The 14685-nt window shown below is 41.6% G+C and overlaps 2 protein-coding genes across 2 annotated transcripts in view; both read left to right on the top strand.

Annotated features, from left to right (window-relative positions):
• Sln (Silnoon) overlaps nucleotides 1-14685 on the top strand; it is a 107589-nt gene that overhangs the window by 89982 nt on the left and 2922 nt on the right. The gene's annotated exons all lie outside the window — the stretch shown is intronic.
• Nucleotides 7270-9615, top strand: ath (athos). The gene is made up of 2 exons (XM_065229172.1): nucleotides 7270-9469; nucleotides 9529-9615. Exon 1 carries the CDS (start codon nucleotides 7380-7382, stop codon nucleotides 9465-9467), a length of 2088 nt encoding a protein of 695 aa, XP_065085244.1. The 5' UTR covers nucleotides 7270-7379; the 3' UTR covers nucleotides 9468-9469; nucleotides 9529-9615.

Below are 14685 nucleotides of genomic sequence, written 5' to 3'. Positions count from 1 at the left end.
CCATCTATTGAGTACACAGTGGTGTGCACTACGTTGAACAGATGGCGGTAGTGTGTAAACGTCAAACGCAAGGGAATTAACTATGCGCGCCACAGGTGGCGGTACTACCAGTTACGATACTTTTAAATTGTTCGTTAAATGCTTGTTCGATGAACAACTTAAGAGTGTTATGTCTGTTTGTCTGTGGCCTTAGGCTGCGGTTCAATTGGTGAATTTTAATGTTATAATTTTCGAAAATCTCTCTGTTGTTGAACGTGTGATTTTCGAAAAGGTGTTTGTCAAAATTGACTCCTGGTCTGCCAGAAATATTTGAAAATTTTCTATTTGTCAAATTTTAGTTAAATTTCACCAAATGGAACACAGCCACACATATTGAATCTAATATTTGTTCGATTTTGACGTTCCGGTTCTATGGGATTTTTGGTATTTTAAGCATAACTATTGAAATCGACGTATCTGATCTTGTAAAAAATCACTTCAATCGACGATTTGTGGCAACTGCAAGCTCACTCACAGAAACTAACAACACCAGCTACCTGGCGATGGTGTTTGTTTGCGTGGGTGATTTACCAGTTAAGACAAATTGTTGATTGAAAAGATTGTTTACGCTTGATTTTTTTTAGTCCGCTACCGTACTGAGAGCGAAGAGGCATGCGAAGTGTGAAATCGAATGTAAAGGCCCACGCACATTAGATTCGGATCGGACGCGTTGCGGCAAAGTGACAGCTAAATCTATTGTCTAACTGTCAAATTTACGTCAACGCAACGCAAACGGATCTAATGTGGGTGACCCTTAAGAAATAATATCCATAAGAGGAATTCTTTTGTATAGAACGCTAAGCGCGCCTCTTCGCTCCCACTATGGCCTTAGAGTCCTATGCTGAATCAATGGTAAAATTATCAGGTTGCTTCTCGGGTTGCTTAAATGTTCCATTTTGGTTTCAATCTGCGATTTTTGTACATGTTAAAAGTTGGGATGGTAAGGCTGTAAATCTGTAGTTTTCATGCAAATAAGCTAGACTAGATCATTTCCAAGTTTCAAAAATGAATTATGAAGGCTAATTTGATGCATTTTCAGAAGTATAACGAGAAAATGAATTGAATTGGTAACGACTACAAGTTATGAACAATCTCAATTGAACCTTTGAAAATCACGAAATTTGTGATAGCTCACATATTATTAAAACGTTTGATAAAAACTCATTGTCCTCATTTAATGTTCAGAAAAGGAATCATTGTTCTCCTTAATCTCCAAACCTCAAATGAAATGTTCTTCTTTTCAAATTTTTGATATGGTAACCCTAAACTAACATATCCTGATATAAAATTTTGTAAGCCTCTAGACCCAATGAGCTGGATTACCGAGGTGAAGCAGTCGGTTAAGTTGTGTGAGTAAAACCCCAGTACGATACACTAATTGCGTTAACGTTTATTTTTTGGATTACTAATACAACCATATTTCACGATCTGCTTCACCTTTCTCTGTACCTCATTGCTCTAGACCCTCCATGCTATTGACCGAGGGGGCGACACATTTAAATCTCAATTCTATTTTAATCACACTAGCGATCTTCGAAAAATCTTCTATCATTTCTCGCATCTACTTGCATCGTGTATCATCTTTTTGCAGAAAATCTTTAGAATCGTCATCAATCTTCTTTCTATTTACTTAGCGTGCGCGCAGCTAACCACAGCAAAAAACATTTTTTTTTTCCTGAATCGTAGATAGAGTCGCTCCCCTCGCTATTGACTCGGTTTCCGGAAAATGGTGATCGGTGGTCTCGTCGGTGGTTAAGTATGTACTGAATTACATGGCTGGTAGTAACCGTTGATGGAATGTCCATCGCGTTTGTCTTAATGGAATATGGATTCATCGAATTTATTACGCTTATTTTCACTTCGTATTTCCGTTTAACATCATCGGGCATTCCGTGAATAAGGCCACTCTTGATCTCGGATGAAGAATTGAGCAGCATCGTTATCCAAACCTCAATCCAAACGATATAAAAAACTAAGTCCAAACAGTAAATAAAGCCGCCAATAACTGTCAAAAGAGTTAGGTTAATATGATTTGGTGATCTGGCCTATAAGGTTTTGCACGGTCGGGGTTAACCTCAATCTGATGACAGTTCAGTGCGAGGTTCAGCGGTACCATAGAGGTAACTCTAAGACCAGAAGGTCGCGAAGAAACGTTCTCAACTTTTTGGCTCAGCTCTGGTACTATCTTCGGTCCCAAGCTAATCGATTCACCCCGCGAAACATAGGAAAATCCACTAACCCCTTATTTTATCTGTCAAACTTTCATAGCAAATCAAAACAAACATTGTGTAGTACTATAATTTTGACTAGAATGGGGTAGGTTAATCGATTTGCTTGGGACCAAGTAGAGAGCCAATTTAAAATCGATAGTTTCGAATTGATTGTTGGTGGTACCAAAGATGAATACTAAGATGAAACTGTCGGAAGAAAAACTTTCTATTTTAGTGTGTTCTTTCACGGTCCCTTTCATCCAATGAGAACCCCCGTATTCAAGGTAATTTTGTGGTTTTGCTGCCCCCTCGGAAGAGATGAAATTTTGCGCTCATTTTTATCAAAACAATCACACCAAAATCAGAGATGTCCCATTTTTAATTACTCGATTAACAACTAATCGATTATTTTTTGTTCGCTGTGCTGCCATTTTTCCACCAATGAGAGTGCAGCACATGTTTGAAACGATCGGTGATGATCCTGTGGAGATGTTAATGCTTATATCGGCATGATCTAACCGATTATAAATAGTTTACTTTTCGGTTCGTTAATCGATTAAACGATTATTCGAATGAAAATCGGACATCACTAGATGAATGTGAAACGTCATTTCAAATTAAAGGCCGTTCATAAGTAATGATACAATTTGAAAGGGACCGGGGCTAATCACAAATTACGTCTCCATGGTAACTGAAATAAACACGAGTGTTCACCGGTTGGTGGTACTGTTTACCTGGACTTAGTTGATTTTTTCTTGGGTAGATTTTCTCGATAATTTTTTAGACTGCAGTGAGATGTAAACCACATGTCTGCATTGTCCACGAGCAACATCCTTTTTTCCTCGACAATTTGCAAGTTAAAATTCGGAAATTTTAGAATTTTTTTTTTCGAAAACGACTAAGGCTGTGTTCCATTTGGCGAATTTTCACTTAAACTTGACAGATGGAAAATTTCCAAATTAACCTGCTATTCCAGCAGACTTATATCTGACAGACAAGGAATCAATTTTGACACACACCTTCTCGAAAATTGGCCGATCAACAACAGAGGGATTTTCGAACATTATAATTTAGTTTCGAAGTGTCAAATTTAAGTGAAAATTCACCAAATGGACCACAGCCTAAGGCTCTGAACCATTTGGTGGATTATTTTAACTTTTGGTTAAAATTTGACAGATGGAAAGTTATCGATTCACCCTGCTATCCGAGCGTGGTTGCTTCTGACAGACAAGAAGTGAAATTTTGATAACTGTGGCTGAGTTCTTCTCGAAAACCGGTCGATCGACAGCACAGGGATTTTCGAACATAGAAAATAACTTTCGAAATGTCACTTTTAACCATGAGTTAGGCTGTGAACCATTTGCCGAGTTAAATTTAACTCGTGGTTAAAAGTGAAATTTCGAAAGTTATTTTCTATGTTCGAAAATCCCCGTGCTGTCGATCGACCGGTTTTCGAGCCACGGTTGTCAAAATTTAACTTCTTGTCTGTCAGAAATAACCATGCTCGGATAGCAGGGTTAATCGATAACTTTTCATCTGTCAAATTTTAACCAAAAGTTAAAATAATCCACCAAATGGTTCAGAGCCTTAAATTTAACTCGGCAAATGGTTCACAGCCTACACACTTAATCTAGCTCGGTAAAATCTCCAACAGCCGATTACCTCGGCATTTACTTTTGCTGATATATTTGCAAAATATCTGTTAGTTAGCTGATATCTCAGCAAAATGATATTTGTTAGCTGAGTCTCGGCAATTGTTTTACTGCACCTCAGTCAAATAAATTTCAGAACTACTCGGCTGTTTGAATCTCGGTGAAAAAATTTAAGTGTGTAAGTGCTTGTAAACAGTACCACTGAACTGTCAAAAAAGTTCAGTCGATTAACACTGAGTTCATTCGTGACGTCATGATGCAGAACCTAATTAGGTTTTGCACCGTCGGGGTTAACCTCAATCTGATGACAGTTCAGTGGTACTGTTTACGTGGACTTAGTCGTTTTTTTCTTGGGTAGATTTTCTCGATAATTTTTCAGACTGCAGTGAGATGTAAACCACATTTCTGCAATGTTCACGAGCAACATCCTTGCAATGCGCTGTTCCTCGACAATTTTCAAGTTAAAATTCGTAAATTTTAGATTTTTTTTCGAAAAAACGACTAAGTGCTTGTAAACAGTACCACTGAACTGTCAAAAAGGTTCAGCCGATTAACACTGAGTTCATTCGTGACGTCACGCTGCAGAACCTAATTAGGTTCTGCAGCGTGACGTCACAAATGAACTCAGTGTTAAACGGCTGAACCTTTTTGACAGTTCAGTGGTACTGTTTACAAGCACTTAGTCGTTTTTTCGAAAAAAAATTTCTAAGGTTTCTGAATTTTAACTTGAAAATTGTCGAGGAACAGCGCGTTGCAAGGATGTTGCTCGTGAACATTGCAGAAATGCTGTGTACATCTCACTGCAGTCTGAAAAATTATCGAGAAAATCCACCCAAGAAAAAATCGACTAAGTCCACGTAAACAGTACCACTGAACTGTCATCAGATTGAGGTTAACCCCGACGGTGCAAAACCTAATTAGGTTTTGCACCGTCGGGGTTAACCTCAATCTGATGACAGTTCAGTGGTACTGTTTACGTGGACTTAGTCGATTTTTTCTTGGGTAGATTTTCTGGATCATTTTTCAGATTGCAGTGAGCTGTAAACCACACTTTTGCAATGTACACGAGCAACATCCTTTCACCACGCATTTCCTCAACAATTTTCACACATACACACATTCATCTAGTGATGGCCGATTTTCATTCGAATTATCGATTAATCGATTAACGAACCGAAAAGTAAAATATTTGCAATCGGTTTAATCATGCCGATATAAGCATTAACTTCTCCAAAGGATCATCACCGATCGTTTCAAACAAGTGCTGCACTCTCATTGGTGGAAAAAGTGCAGCACAACAAACAAAAAAATCGATTAGTTGTTAATCGAGTAATTAAAAAATGAGACACCTCTGATTTTGGTGTGTTTATTTTGATAAAAATGAGCGCAAAATTTCATCTCTACCGAAGGGGCAGCAAAACCACAAAATTACCTTGAATACGAGGGGTATTCAATGGATGAAAGGGACCGTGAAAGAGGACACTAAAATAGAAAGTTTTTCTTCCGACAGTTTCATCTTAGTATTCATCTTTGCTTGTATTACGATCTATGAGCATTAGAGTGATGCAAAATTTGAAATTTTCACTCCACAATACTTAAACGATTCCAAATCGGATCCTGACTAGCCTCTCAAAATTTGAACCCATTTGGTGAGAAACTGAGATGGCACAAACCATTTGAAGTTTGTATGGGAATTACTATGGTAAAACCAAGATTTTTGTTCATGTCTATCTAATAATTCACTATATCGGTCTGCTTCGAAAACTTTCAATTGTACTTGTAGGAAATTTTCCCAGCTACAACTTTGCTCAAGACCACTTTTTGATTAAATGCAAGGATCGAATGTTATCAATAGTTCAATGCGCTGATGTCTTATGATCATGCTCAATCAACTGCTCAGCAGGCAACATTGGTGTTTCTGGGGCGTTGAATAGGACACAAAAATCATGGCTACTATGTCACACTGCAAAATACAGTGTTGCCTACAGAGCAACTGCTTGATCATGTCATAAGTTTACCAATCTCTTAAATAATTAATAGAAACGATCTTCAGCAAAGTTGTAGCTGAGAAAATTTTCTATAAAAATGGTTATCGAACTGTTTCGCAGCTCAATATGGAAAAAGAATAGAAGGCAATGAACATAAAGTTGAGATTTTCCATAGTAATTTACATGTAAACTTCAAATGGCTTGTGCGAAGTCTGTTTCTAACCAAATGAGTTGTTACTTTGGGAGGCTAATCAGGACCCGTTTTGAAACCATTTAAGCACTATGGAGCGAAAAAGTCAAAATTTGCATCAGTCTAATGAGCATGAGCATTGTGTGTATAATAAATTATGAGCACATCCGTGGTCACACTGGTATAGTTTTTGGATTTGCTTATAATTTATTATACAAATCAGTACCAACATTTCAAAGGGCGTAGCTGCATTTGCAAACAATGGCTTTAGCCCGAGGGGCTGTTAACTTCAGTATTTTCGATTCATATACCCGACTTGAAAAGGTGTATTTTGTATTTTTTCATATTTCTGTATTTTTGAGTTATGTGTATTTTTGTATTAAAGTGTATTCAATTAATTATGAAATATATTTTTCGTGTACAAAGTATTTTCGAGGTATTTTTGAGTATTTTAATAAGGGTATTTTAGCTTCAACGTGTAAACATTTACGTACAATTTTTACGCCCCTTTAAAATGTTGGCACTGAAATAATGCTCATGTTCATAGATTTTTTTTCCTTGGTATGTTTTCCATCGATCTTGTTTTCCATGCTGAGCACCAATGCTACCGACGCCAGGAAGGCAGCTCCTACACCTAGACCCCCCACCTATCGACCCATCAACTCATGAACCGGGGACCAACGGCTTTACCTCCCTTCCGAAGAAAGACGTGATCAGAGATGATATGCCTCAGAACATCCCTTCCGAAGAAAGACGTGATCAGAGATGATATGCCTCAGAACATCCCGGCGGCGCCGACTGGGATTGAACCCAGGCCTGCTGGGGTGAGAGGTAATCACGCTTACCAATACACCATCGGCGCCGCTATGTTCATAGATTGTCATGCAAGTGTATCCGCGGCAATACATCGCATTTATTTGCATAGCTTGACGCTATGTTTGGCGTCTATTGATGCGATTTCATTGAACACAATTTTCGATCTGTCCCTCTGTCAAAAGTTCATCGCACGCTCATTCGAAAATTGGAAATGAACCCAGTACATGTCATGTCTTCAATTTTCACACGGATGGCGCCACGCATGCGCAGTTTGCGTCTTCGAAAACAATCGATTCGTGTCTCGGCTCTCCGCTCGCATCACATATCGTCAAATGACATACCTACGACTTCTTTTTTTCCTTCTGCTCATTCAGAAAAAGCCTCATGTCGAGCTGAAAAGAGCGTGAAAACCGTGAAAACAATCCTCTCGTGCGCGTTTTTCGCTGAAAAAATCGAGAAAAAGTGACCAAAAGTAGTGATTTCCATGAAGCGCGCCTATCCCAAGGATATGACTGCGGGTTCCTCCGGTGGTTCATCGGAACAAACCAACGGAACACCCACTTTCAAGCAACCTCCCAGTGCTCGGCTAATCAGTCTGCATCGGCAGGGTTTGCCTATCTACCAAGTCCGGAAAAACATTATTGATACGGTGAAACGAAACCAAACGACGATTCTGCTGAGCGACACCGGTTCCGGCAAGAGTACCCAGGTGCCGCAATTCTTGTTCGAATCAGGAATCAACCAGGGCAAGATGATTGCCATAACGCAACCCCGCAGAGTGGCAGCAATAACAGTGGCGAAGAGGGTAGCACAGGAGCAGGGGTCGACCATTGGCGACGTCGTGGGCTATTCGGTTCGATTCGAGGATGTTACGTCGGAAAATACACAGATCAAGTTTATGACCGACGGACGGCTATTTCGGGAAGCCATGTCGGATCAGCTGCTGAAGAATTACAATGTGGTCATTCTGGACGAAGCGCACGAGAGGACAATCGCGACGGATGTACTGTTTGGTATAGTGAAGAAGGCACAACAAACACGAAGAACGAAGCTGCTAGAACCACTGAAGATTATTATTATGTCTGCTACGATGGATGTTGATCATTTCTCGCAGTATTTCAACCAATGCCCGACGCTCTTCCTGAAAGGAAGGAACTTTATTGTAAGAATATTCCAAGCAATTGATAATGTTCACTATGTGGAAGCGTGTATCACAACCATTTTTCAAATACACGAGACTCAAAAATCAGAAGGGGACATTTTGGTGTTCCTGACGGGCCAGGAGGAGATTGAATCTACAGCTATGATTATCCGAAGATTGGTTAAACAACAGCAGCAGCAACAGCGAGACCTTCCACGGTTAGTTGTCTATCCGATGTATGCTGCAATGTCGCAGAATAGTCAGATGGATGCTTTTTTACCAGCCCCACCGAACACAAGAAAGGTCATTCTTGCCACGAATATCGCCGAGACATCCATCACCATACCGGGCATCAAATATGTTATCGATTGCGGAATGGCGAAATTTCGGGCATACGATCCTGTTACTGGAATCGACACCCTAAAAGTTACCTGGATATCAAAAGCTCAAGCATGGCAACGGGTGGGACGCGCAGGGCGTCTGGAAGACGGCATCTGCTATCGGACCTATTCCAAAGAGGACTTCAATGCTATGGATCCAAACAGCAAACCGGAGATCCTTCGTTGCAGTATTGCTGCATCCACGCTTCAATTGCTAGCCCTCGGAATCGACTGCCGGGAGTTTGATTTTCTAGACAAACCTCCCCTCAATGCCATCGAAAGCGCTCTGCAAGAACTGAAAAGTCTTGGTGCGATCCTCTCCGCTGACACACCTGCCCTAACCACCATCGGACGCAAAATGGCCAAACTCCCATTGGATCCCAAGTACGCCAAAATCGTTCTCAGTGCCTCCGAATTCGGCTGCCTCGAGGAAATCCTCACCATCATCGCCATGCTCTCCGGCGAGAACGTGTTCCTCAACAACAACCAACGACGGGAACAGCTCTTAGCCGCCCATTCCAAGTTCCACGCCAAGTGTGGTGATCACATAACCCTTCTGAATGTGTTCAACGAGTACAAAACCAAGGACAAACCCAAACGTTGGTGCTTCGATAATTTCCTCCTGGAGCGCAATCTCTCCCACGCGGCTTCCGTCCGGACACAGCTGAGCGACATCTGCCACACGCTGGGCCTGCAGTTCAGTTCCTGCGGTAACGATCCCATTCCCGCCGTCAAATGCCTCCTGACCGGTCTGAACAGGAACATCGCCGAACTGCAGCGGGACAACTCCTACTTGACCCTATCCAATCGAATGCTGTCGAAAATACATCCCTCCAGTGTCCTGAGTGGACGAGCCCGGCCCGGATATGTGCTGTTCACGGAGCTGGTTGTGACGGGAATGCACTACCTGCGGACGGTGAGCGAAATCGAACCGGAATGGATTGGAGAAGTGGTGCCGCAGTGTAACTTCCTGGATAGAATCACCTGCGGGGGAGGTCGAGGCAGTACGAGTAGCTATGCGGGCGGAAATCAAGGAATTCGGTTGATTTGAAGGTAGTAGAATCATTTAAGATGGCTCCGCCAGTATGACCAACGCAGATATTTCGTTTCAGGTCCCGAAGGAAATGTGATACCTAAAGTTTAAGAGACCAAAAAGTTGGGAAGAGTGAAGGTTAACCGCGAAATCGTAAACGGTTGGTTACAGAAGTGTTTAACTCTTGTATTTTGTAAATAAAATACCATCAACGATCACATTCGATTGTATAGAAAGTGTAGGTAATTGATTTATCCGTTTTAATTGCTTTACTTTCCCTGGTGCCTTTGATGATAATCGAGCTGCTGTACAATGTTCGCCCAATGAATTCGGTTTGTGGCCGCTTGTCTCCGATTTTTCGATCGTCCCACACAGCCACATTTCCCAGATCTGGCTCCAACCATTGCATGGGATCCTCTTTGAGGGATTGTTATCCGGTATGCTTACTGCGACGTGTCCTGTCTATCGTTTCCTTCTAGTTTTTTTTTTTAGTTTTTATACCTACCTACTGAGCTCGTGTCCATTCATGAGAAGATAGTTCTCTACTGTGCGTCATTCTGGCAGACGTTTTCCGAAGCCAAGTACCCCACCGGCAAGTGGAAGATCTTGTCTGCAATATCATCATGCTACTTGGGCAATGCTACAGTCTTAAAAATAGGAATGACTCGACCTAAAATGCCCACCGGCGGTAGTAGTAGCAGCAATAGACCTACAGTAGCTTCCCGGTGTCAGCAGTCGTGGTTAGGTACCTACTAAATTCGTCTGACTCGATACTGGTTCCAGTCGTTTGATGACTACCTTGTTGTTCCTTCATATTTTCTATTCATGGTCATGCCGGAATCGCATATTAATCTCCCTGAAACTGCTGCTTGTTCCTATTGTGTTCATTAGACCGCGATTCAGATTTGCAGATTTGTTACCTCCGGTGTGGTTAACTTCACAATTCTGTTAGTAGCATCTTTCTTAATGTTGCTGTTGCCGTCGGTGATACGAACAGTTGCGAAACAGCGTAGAGAGACCTCCACATTCAATCGAATCCGAGTTCAATTCATAGAATGAGCTGTTCGGCTGACTGATTGGTGAACCATCAATCTAACCGGGGTGTTCTGCTGGAGAAACAGCTGTGATTGCAGATACATCTGAAGAATGGTGGGATCGTTCGACACAGGGTGTTGTTAACACCGTATATCATCGCTTCAATGCTTCTTACCAACCCAGTGGCAGGCGCGTAGGTAACATGTTATACCATGACAGCGGGCCCAGCACAGCAAAATGAACGTTTTGAGCCCGGGACATGCTGTCTACTGTCAAACGCTGCTGTTGGTATAGGCCTTGTCACTGGTCTGCTTCTTACCCATACAATTGTTTCTCGGTCCGGAGCCTATGGCCATCGAGTTAATACTTAATTCTAGTTAATTCTGCGGGGCGTGGTGACTCTGACTAGTTCAGTTTAGTGGATTTTTCTATGTTTCGATGGGTGAATCGATTAACTTGGGACGGAAGATAGTACCAGAGCTGAGCCAAAAAGTTGAGCACGTTTCTTCGGGACCTACTAGCAACAATCAATACGAAACTAACGATTTTAAATTGGCTCACTACTTGACTAGCCTATTGGTCCCAAGCAAACGATTAACGTACCCCATTCTAGTCGAAATTCTAGTACTATGCTACTAGTCTTAAAGTTACCCTTGGAGTTACCTCTATGATGATATGTTGTTCCAATATCACGCGTGATATTGCGAGCCCATGAGAGCGGAAAATATCAATTGATTTCTGATTTTGCCAACACTGATTTTGTGTCATACTTGTCATCGTGTGTCATGACCCGCCGATCAGTGTTCCACGATGTGTTTCGGCACAATGTGCAGAGTTGATTGCTCCTTGGTCGAACGTCATTTGCTGATCTGCGCTGACAAACGAGGATGTTTCCACATATAGCGAATTTGTTTATTATTCAATTCCAACCTGGATCGGGTATCAAGATTGGGCCTGCTTGTTTTAAGGCAAACGTCAGTTTGATGGTTTGTTTTTAAAACATACCTCAGGTTGAGGTTCGCACTGACAAAAAGTTCGGTTTCGCACTGGGTTGGATTTGGTTCCAACACCGATAATAAACGAATTCGCCGACCATTGGTTAAGCGTGGAAACCGAAGGTTGTCTATTTCGTCTCATTCTCTTGTTGACCGTCAAGCACAGAGATGCCAGATCTACGGAAATCTCCGTAGATCTACGGATTTTACAATTTTTTGCGGAAATACGGATCCGTAGGCAACAGCTACGGAATTCGGTACAGTTTCTACGGATTTTTCTCTTCATTGTACGTCTCACTTCAGTATCGAATTTTACAATCTAGAGCATAATCTGATTCTGAAGGGAAAGAAGCATAAAGTAAAATACACCTCTGCAACTTGTCAACGTCGCAAGAACGTCGTTAGAACGAAATCACATATGTCATATGATAGTTTTTTGATAATCTTCTTTTTGCTCGAATGTTGTTCTACCGTTTGCGTTGTGTAAGAAAGACGCCCCGTCAGCTCGATGATGATCAGGCCTTCAACTTGTTCATCAAATGGCACCTCACTGTACCACCGCTACAGGATCACAATTGATCAGATTACCATAGATGGTCTTGAAACCCCTGCAGTGGATCCTCAAATTGAGCTGGAAACCATTGCCGTGGATAATGAGACAGAATTGCTGCTTGAGCACCGAGGAAACGCTCCTTTGGAATGAGGACAAATGCCTGGAGATCGCTCCCCCGCAAAACAGGGTTCCTCTGTCATTAATTTATGACGAGCACGGTGAAGAGATAGCTTTGCCTGCCATATGTCTCGGCCATGTACGGAAATTCAAGTCAGGGGTTCGGGTGACATATTTCATGATGGCATCCAGTGAAACTCGTCGTCAAGACAGGCGTGTGGCCAAACCACAACATTTGTTGTATATGACAATGAAAGTTCATCGCCTTAGAGTTTCCGAAGACTTGCAATTCACTTTTAAGTGCACGGGGACCGCAAACTTTACACGTGTCAACCTTAAGGACCGCCTTATTCATCGAGCAGTGCATTGAGCGAAATCTATCCTTCCTCAAATCAATACCGATTTCAGTACAGAATTGGCAACAAAGGAAGAGAAATTTATTCACCAAGATGCGACAATTAGGAAAGCCTACGATGTTCCTCACACTCAGTGCAAATGAGATAAAGTGGCACCATTTTTTGAATCTCCTACATCGATTGTCAGAAGGACACAATGGCAATGACTTAACAGATCCTATCCAGGAATTGAAATCTTGCTATAGCTGAACAAGGATCCCCGGGAAGCAATCAGTGAAAGTATGCCAAAAACTACAGGTGCAACAGTATCATGGTATTCATGCCTGTACTACCATCGGCCCTTTTCAGGGCCACCAAGACCAAAAGAGTTAAGTTTCTGAACATGTCCCAACTAAAATTCATATCAAAGGCCTCTTTTCAGGGCAATCATAGTCATACCATAGAGGTAAGTCATACTATAGTATAAACAGAGAGAACCCCGCTCAAATTCCTATTCCAACACAAAACACAAATTCCTGCAAATAACATTTATTATATAAGACTACGTAGTCCTACGTCACCAAAATCCAAAGGGCTGTCCCTAGTTTTTCAAAAGTTCTTTCATCGATTTATCATTGAACGTAAACAAAAAAAAAATATCACCTCCGACTAAAAAAAATCCGTAGATTTGAAAAAAATCTACGGAATTGCATAGAAATAAATCTGGCATCTCAAGCAGTACAGTTCGGTTTTTACTCGCTCTCTCGAGTAGATCGCTAGTTTGTTGCGATAGTGTTCGCGCTCAATCATTACGCCATCCTAGGAAACGGCGATAAACCGAAGGTGGAAAAGAAGGAGAATGTTCCACCAACAATCAATACGATACTAAGGATTTTAAATTGGTTCACTACTTGACTAGCCTATTGGTCCCAAGCAAATCGATTAACATACCCTATTCTAGTATAAATTCCAGTACTACACTATGTTTGTTTTGATTCGCTATGAAAGTTTGACAGATAAAATGAGGGGTTCGTGGATTTTCCTATGTTTCGAGGGGAGCATCGATTAGCTTAGGACCGAAGATAGTACCAGAGCTGAGCCAAAAAGTGGAACTCGTTTCTTCGGGACCTTCTGGTCTTAGAGTTACCTCTATGGTTCCTCCGTTCTTCGTAAAAGGATTTCCGGAAGGCTTGTGGGAGAAAATTGACTTTTAAATCGGTGAAGGTCTCAAGTGTACCATGCGCCTTTGTATGGTGATTTTGCTTAACGACGTGTTCAGGGTATCATCCCAACCATTTGTGATACACTTATATCATTTGGGTTATCGTTCGGGTATGGTATTATTTCATTAAGGACTGCCGGCATCAAGCTGATGGTCCCAGCGATGAACAACGACAAGGCCGTCTAGGCGTTGCTGATGCAGAAAAACGTGGAGTATTTCTCCGGTGTTTCTCCCACGATATTGAGGCAACCAAGCCGCTCAAGGTGGTCTTGCGTGGTCTTCCCGACATGGAAACAGTCATGAATTGAAGCAACATGGACTCAAGAAAATCAACATCTTCGCGATTAATCTTCATGACGCTTCACGTAAGTACCGCGACTAGCGGTATCTGGTCCACCTGGAAAGGAATTTAACAAGCTTGAAGGACCTTCAAAACACTCGGACCCTTTTCCACATCGTGGTGATTTGGGAACGGTACTAACATAGAGGTAACCAGAAGGTCCCGAAGCAACGTGCTCAACTTTTTGGCTCAGCTCTGGCACTATCTTCTATCCCAAGCTAATCAATGCACCCCTCGAAACATAGAAAAATCAACGAACCCCTCATTTTATCTGTCAAACTTTCATAGCGAATAAAAAAAAACATAGTGTAGTACTAGAAATTCAACTAGAATAGGGTGTGCTTAGATGTACTTGGGACCAATAGGCTAGTCAAGTAGTTGGTAGCCAGGTTGGTAATACCCTGAACCTTGACAGGCCCACTAAAGACCTCATTAGACTCCGCAACATCATTCGTAGGCAGTACCAACAATGTATGAACAATGTAGAATCATAATCAATGGAAAATAAACGTAATTTTACTACAACTATTGTCTCTTTCGTTGTGTAGGAAATTTCCTCTATCAACAAACGATTTTTGTATCGATTTTTGTATCGATTTTTGCATGCGGTTTCATAACTTAGCTAAATATTTCCCGCGA

This window comes from Ochlerotatus camptorhynchus, unplaced genomic scaffold, assembly GCF_037179485.1.
Source record: "Ochlerotatus camptorhynchus isolate MF236.1 unplaced genomic scaffold, CSIRO-AGI_Acam_v1.1 ptg000308l, whole genome shotgun sequence".
Taxonomy (NCBI): Eukaryota; Metazoa; Arthropoda; class Insecta; order Diptera; family Culicidae; genus Ochlerotatus; species Ochlerotatus camptorhynchus.
This window is presented reverse-complemented; position numbering and strand designations above follow the sequence as displayed.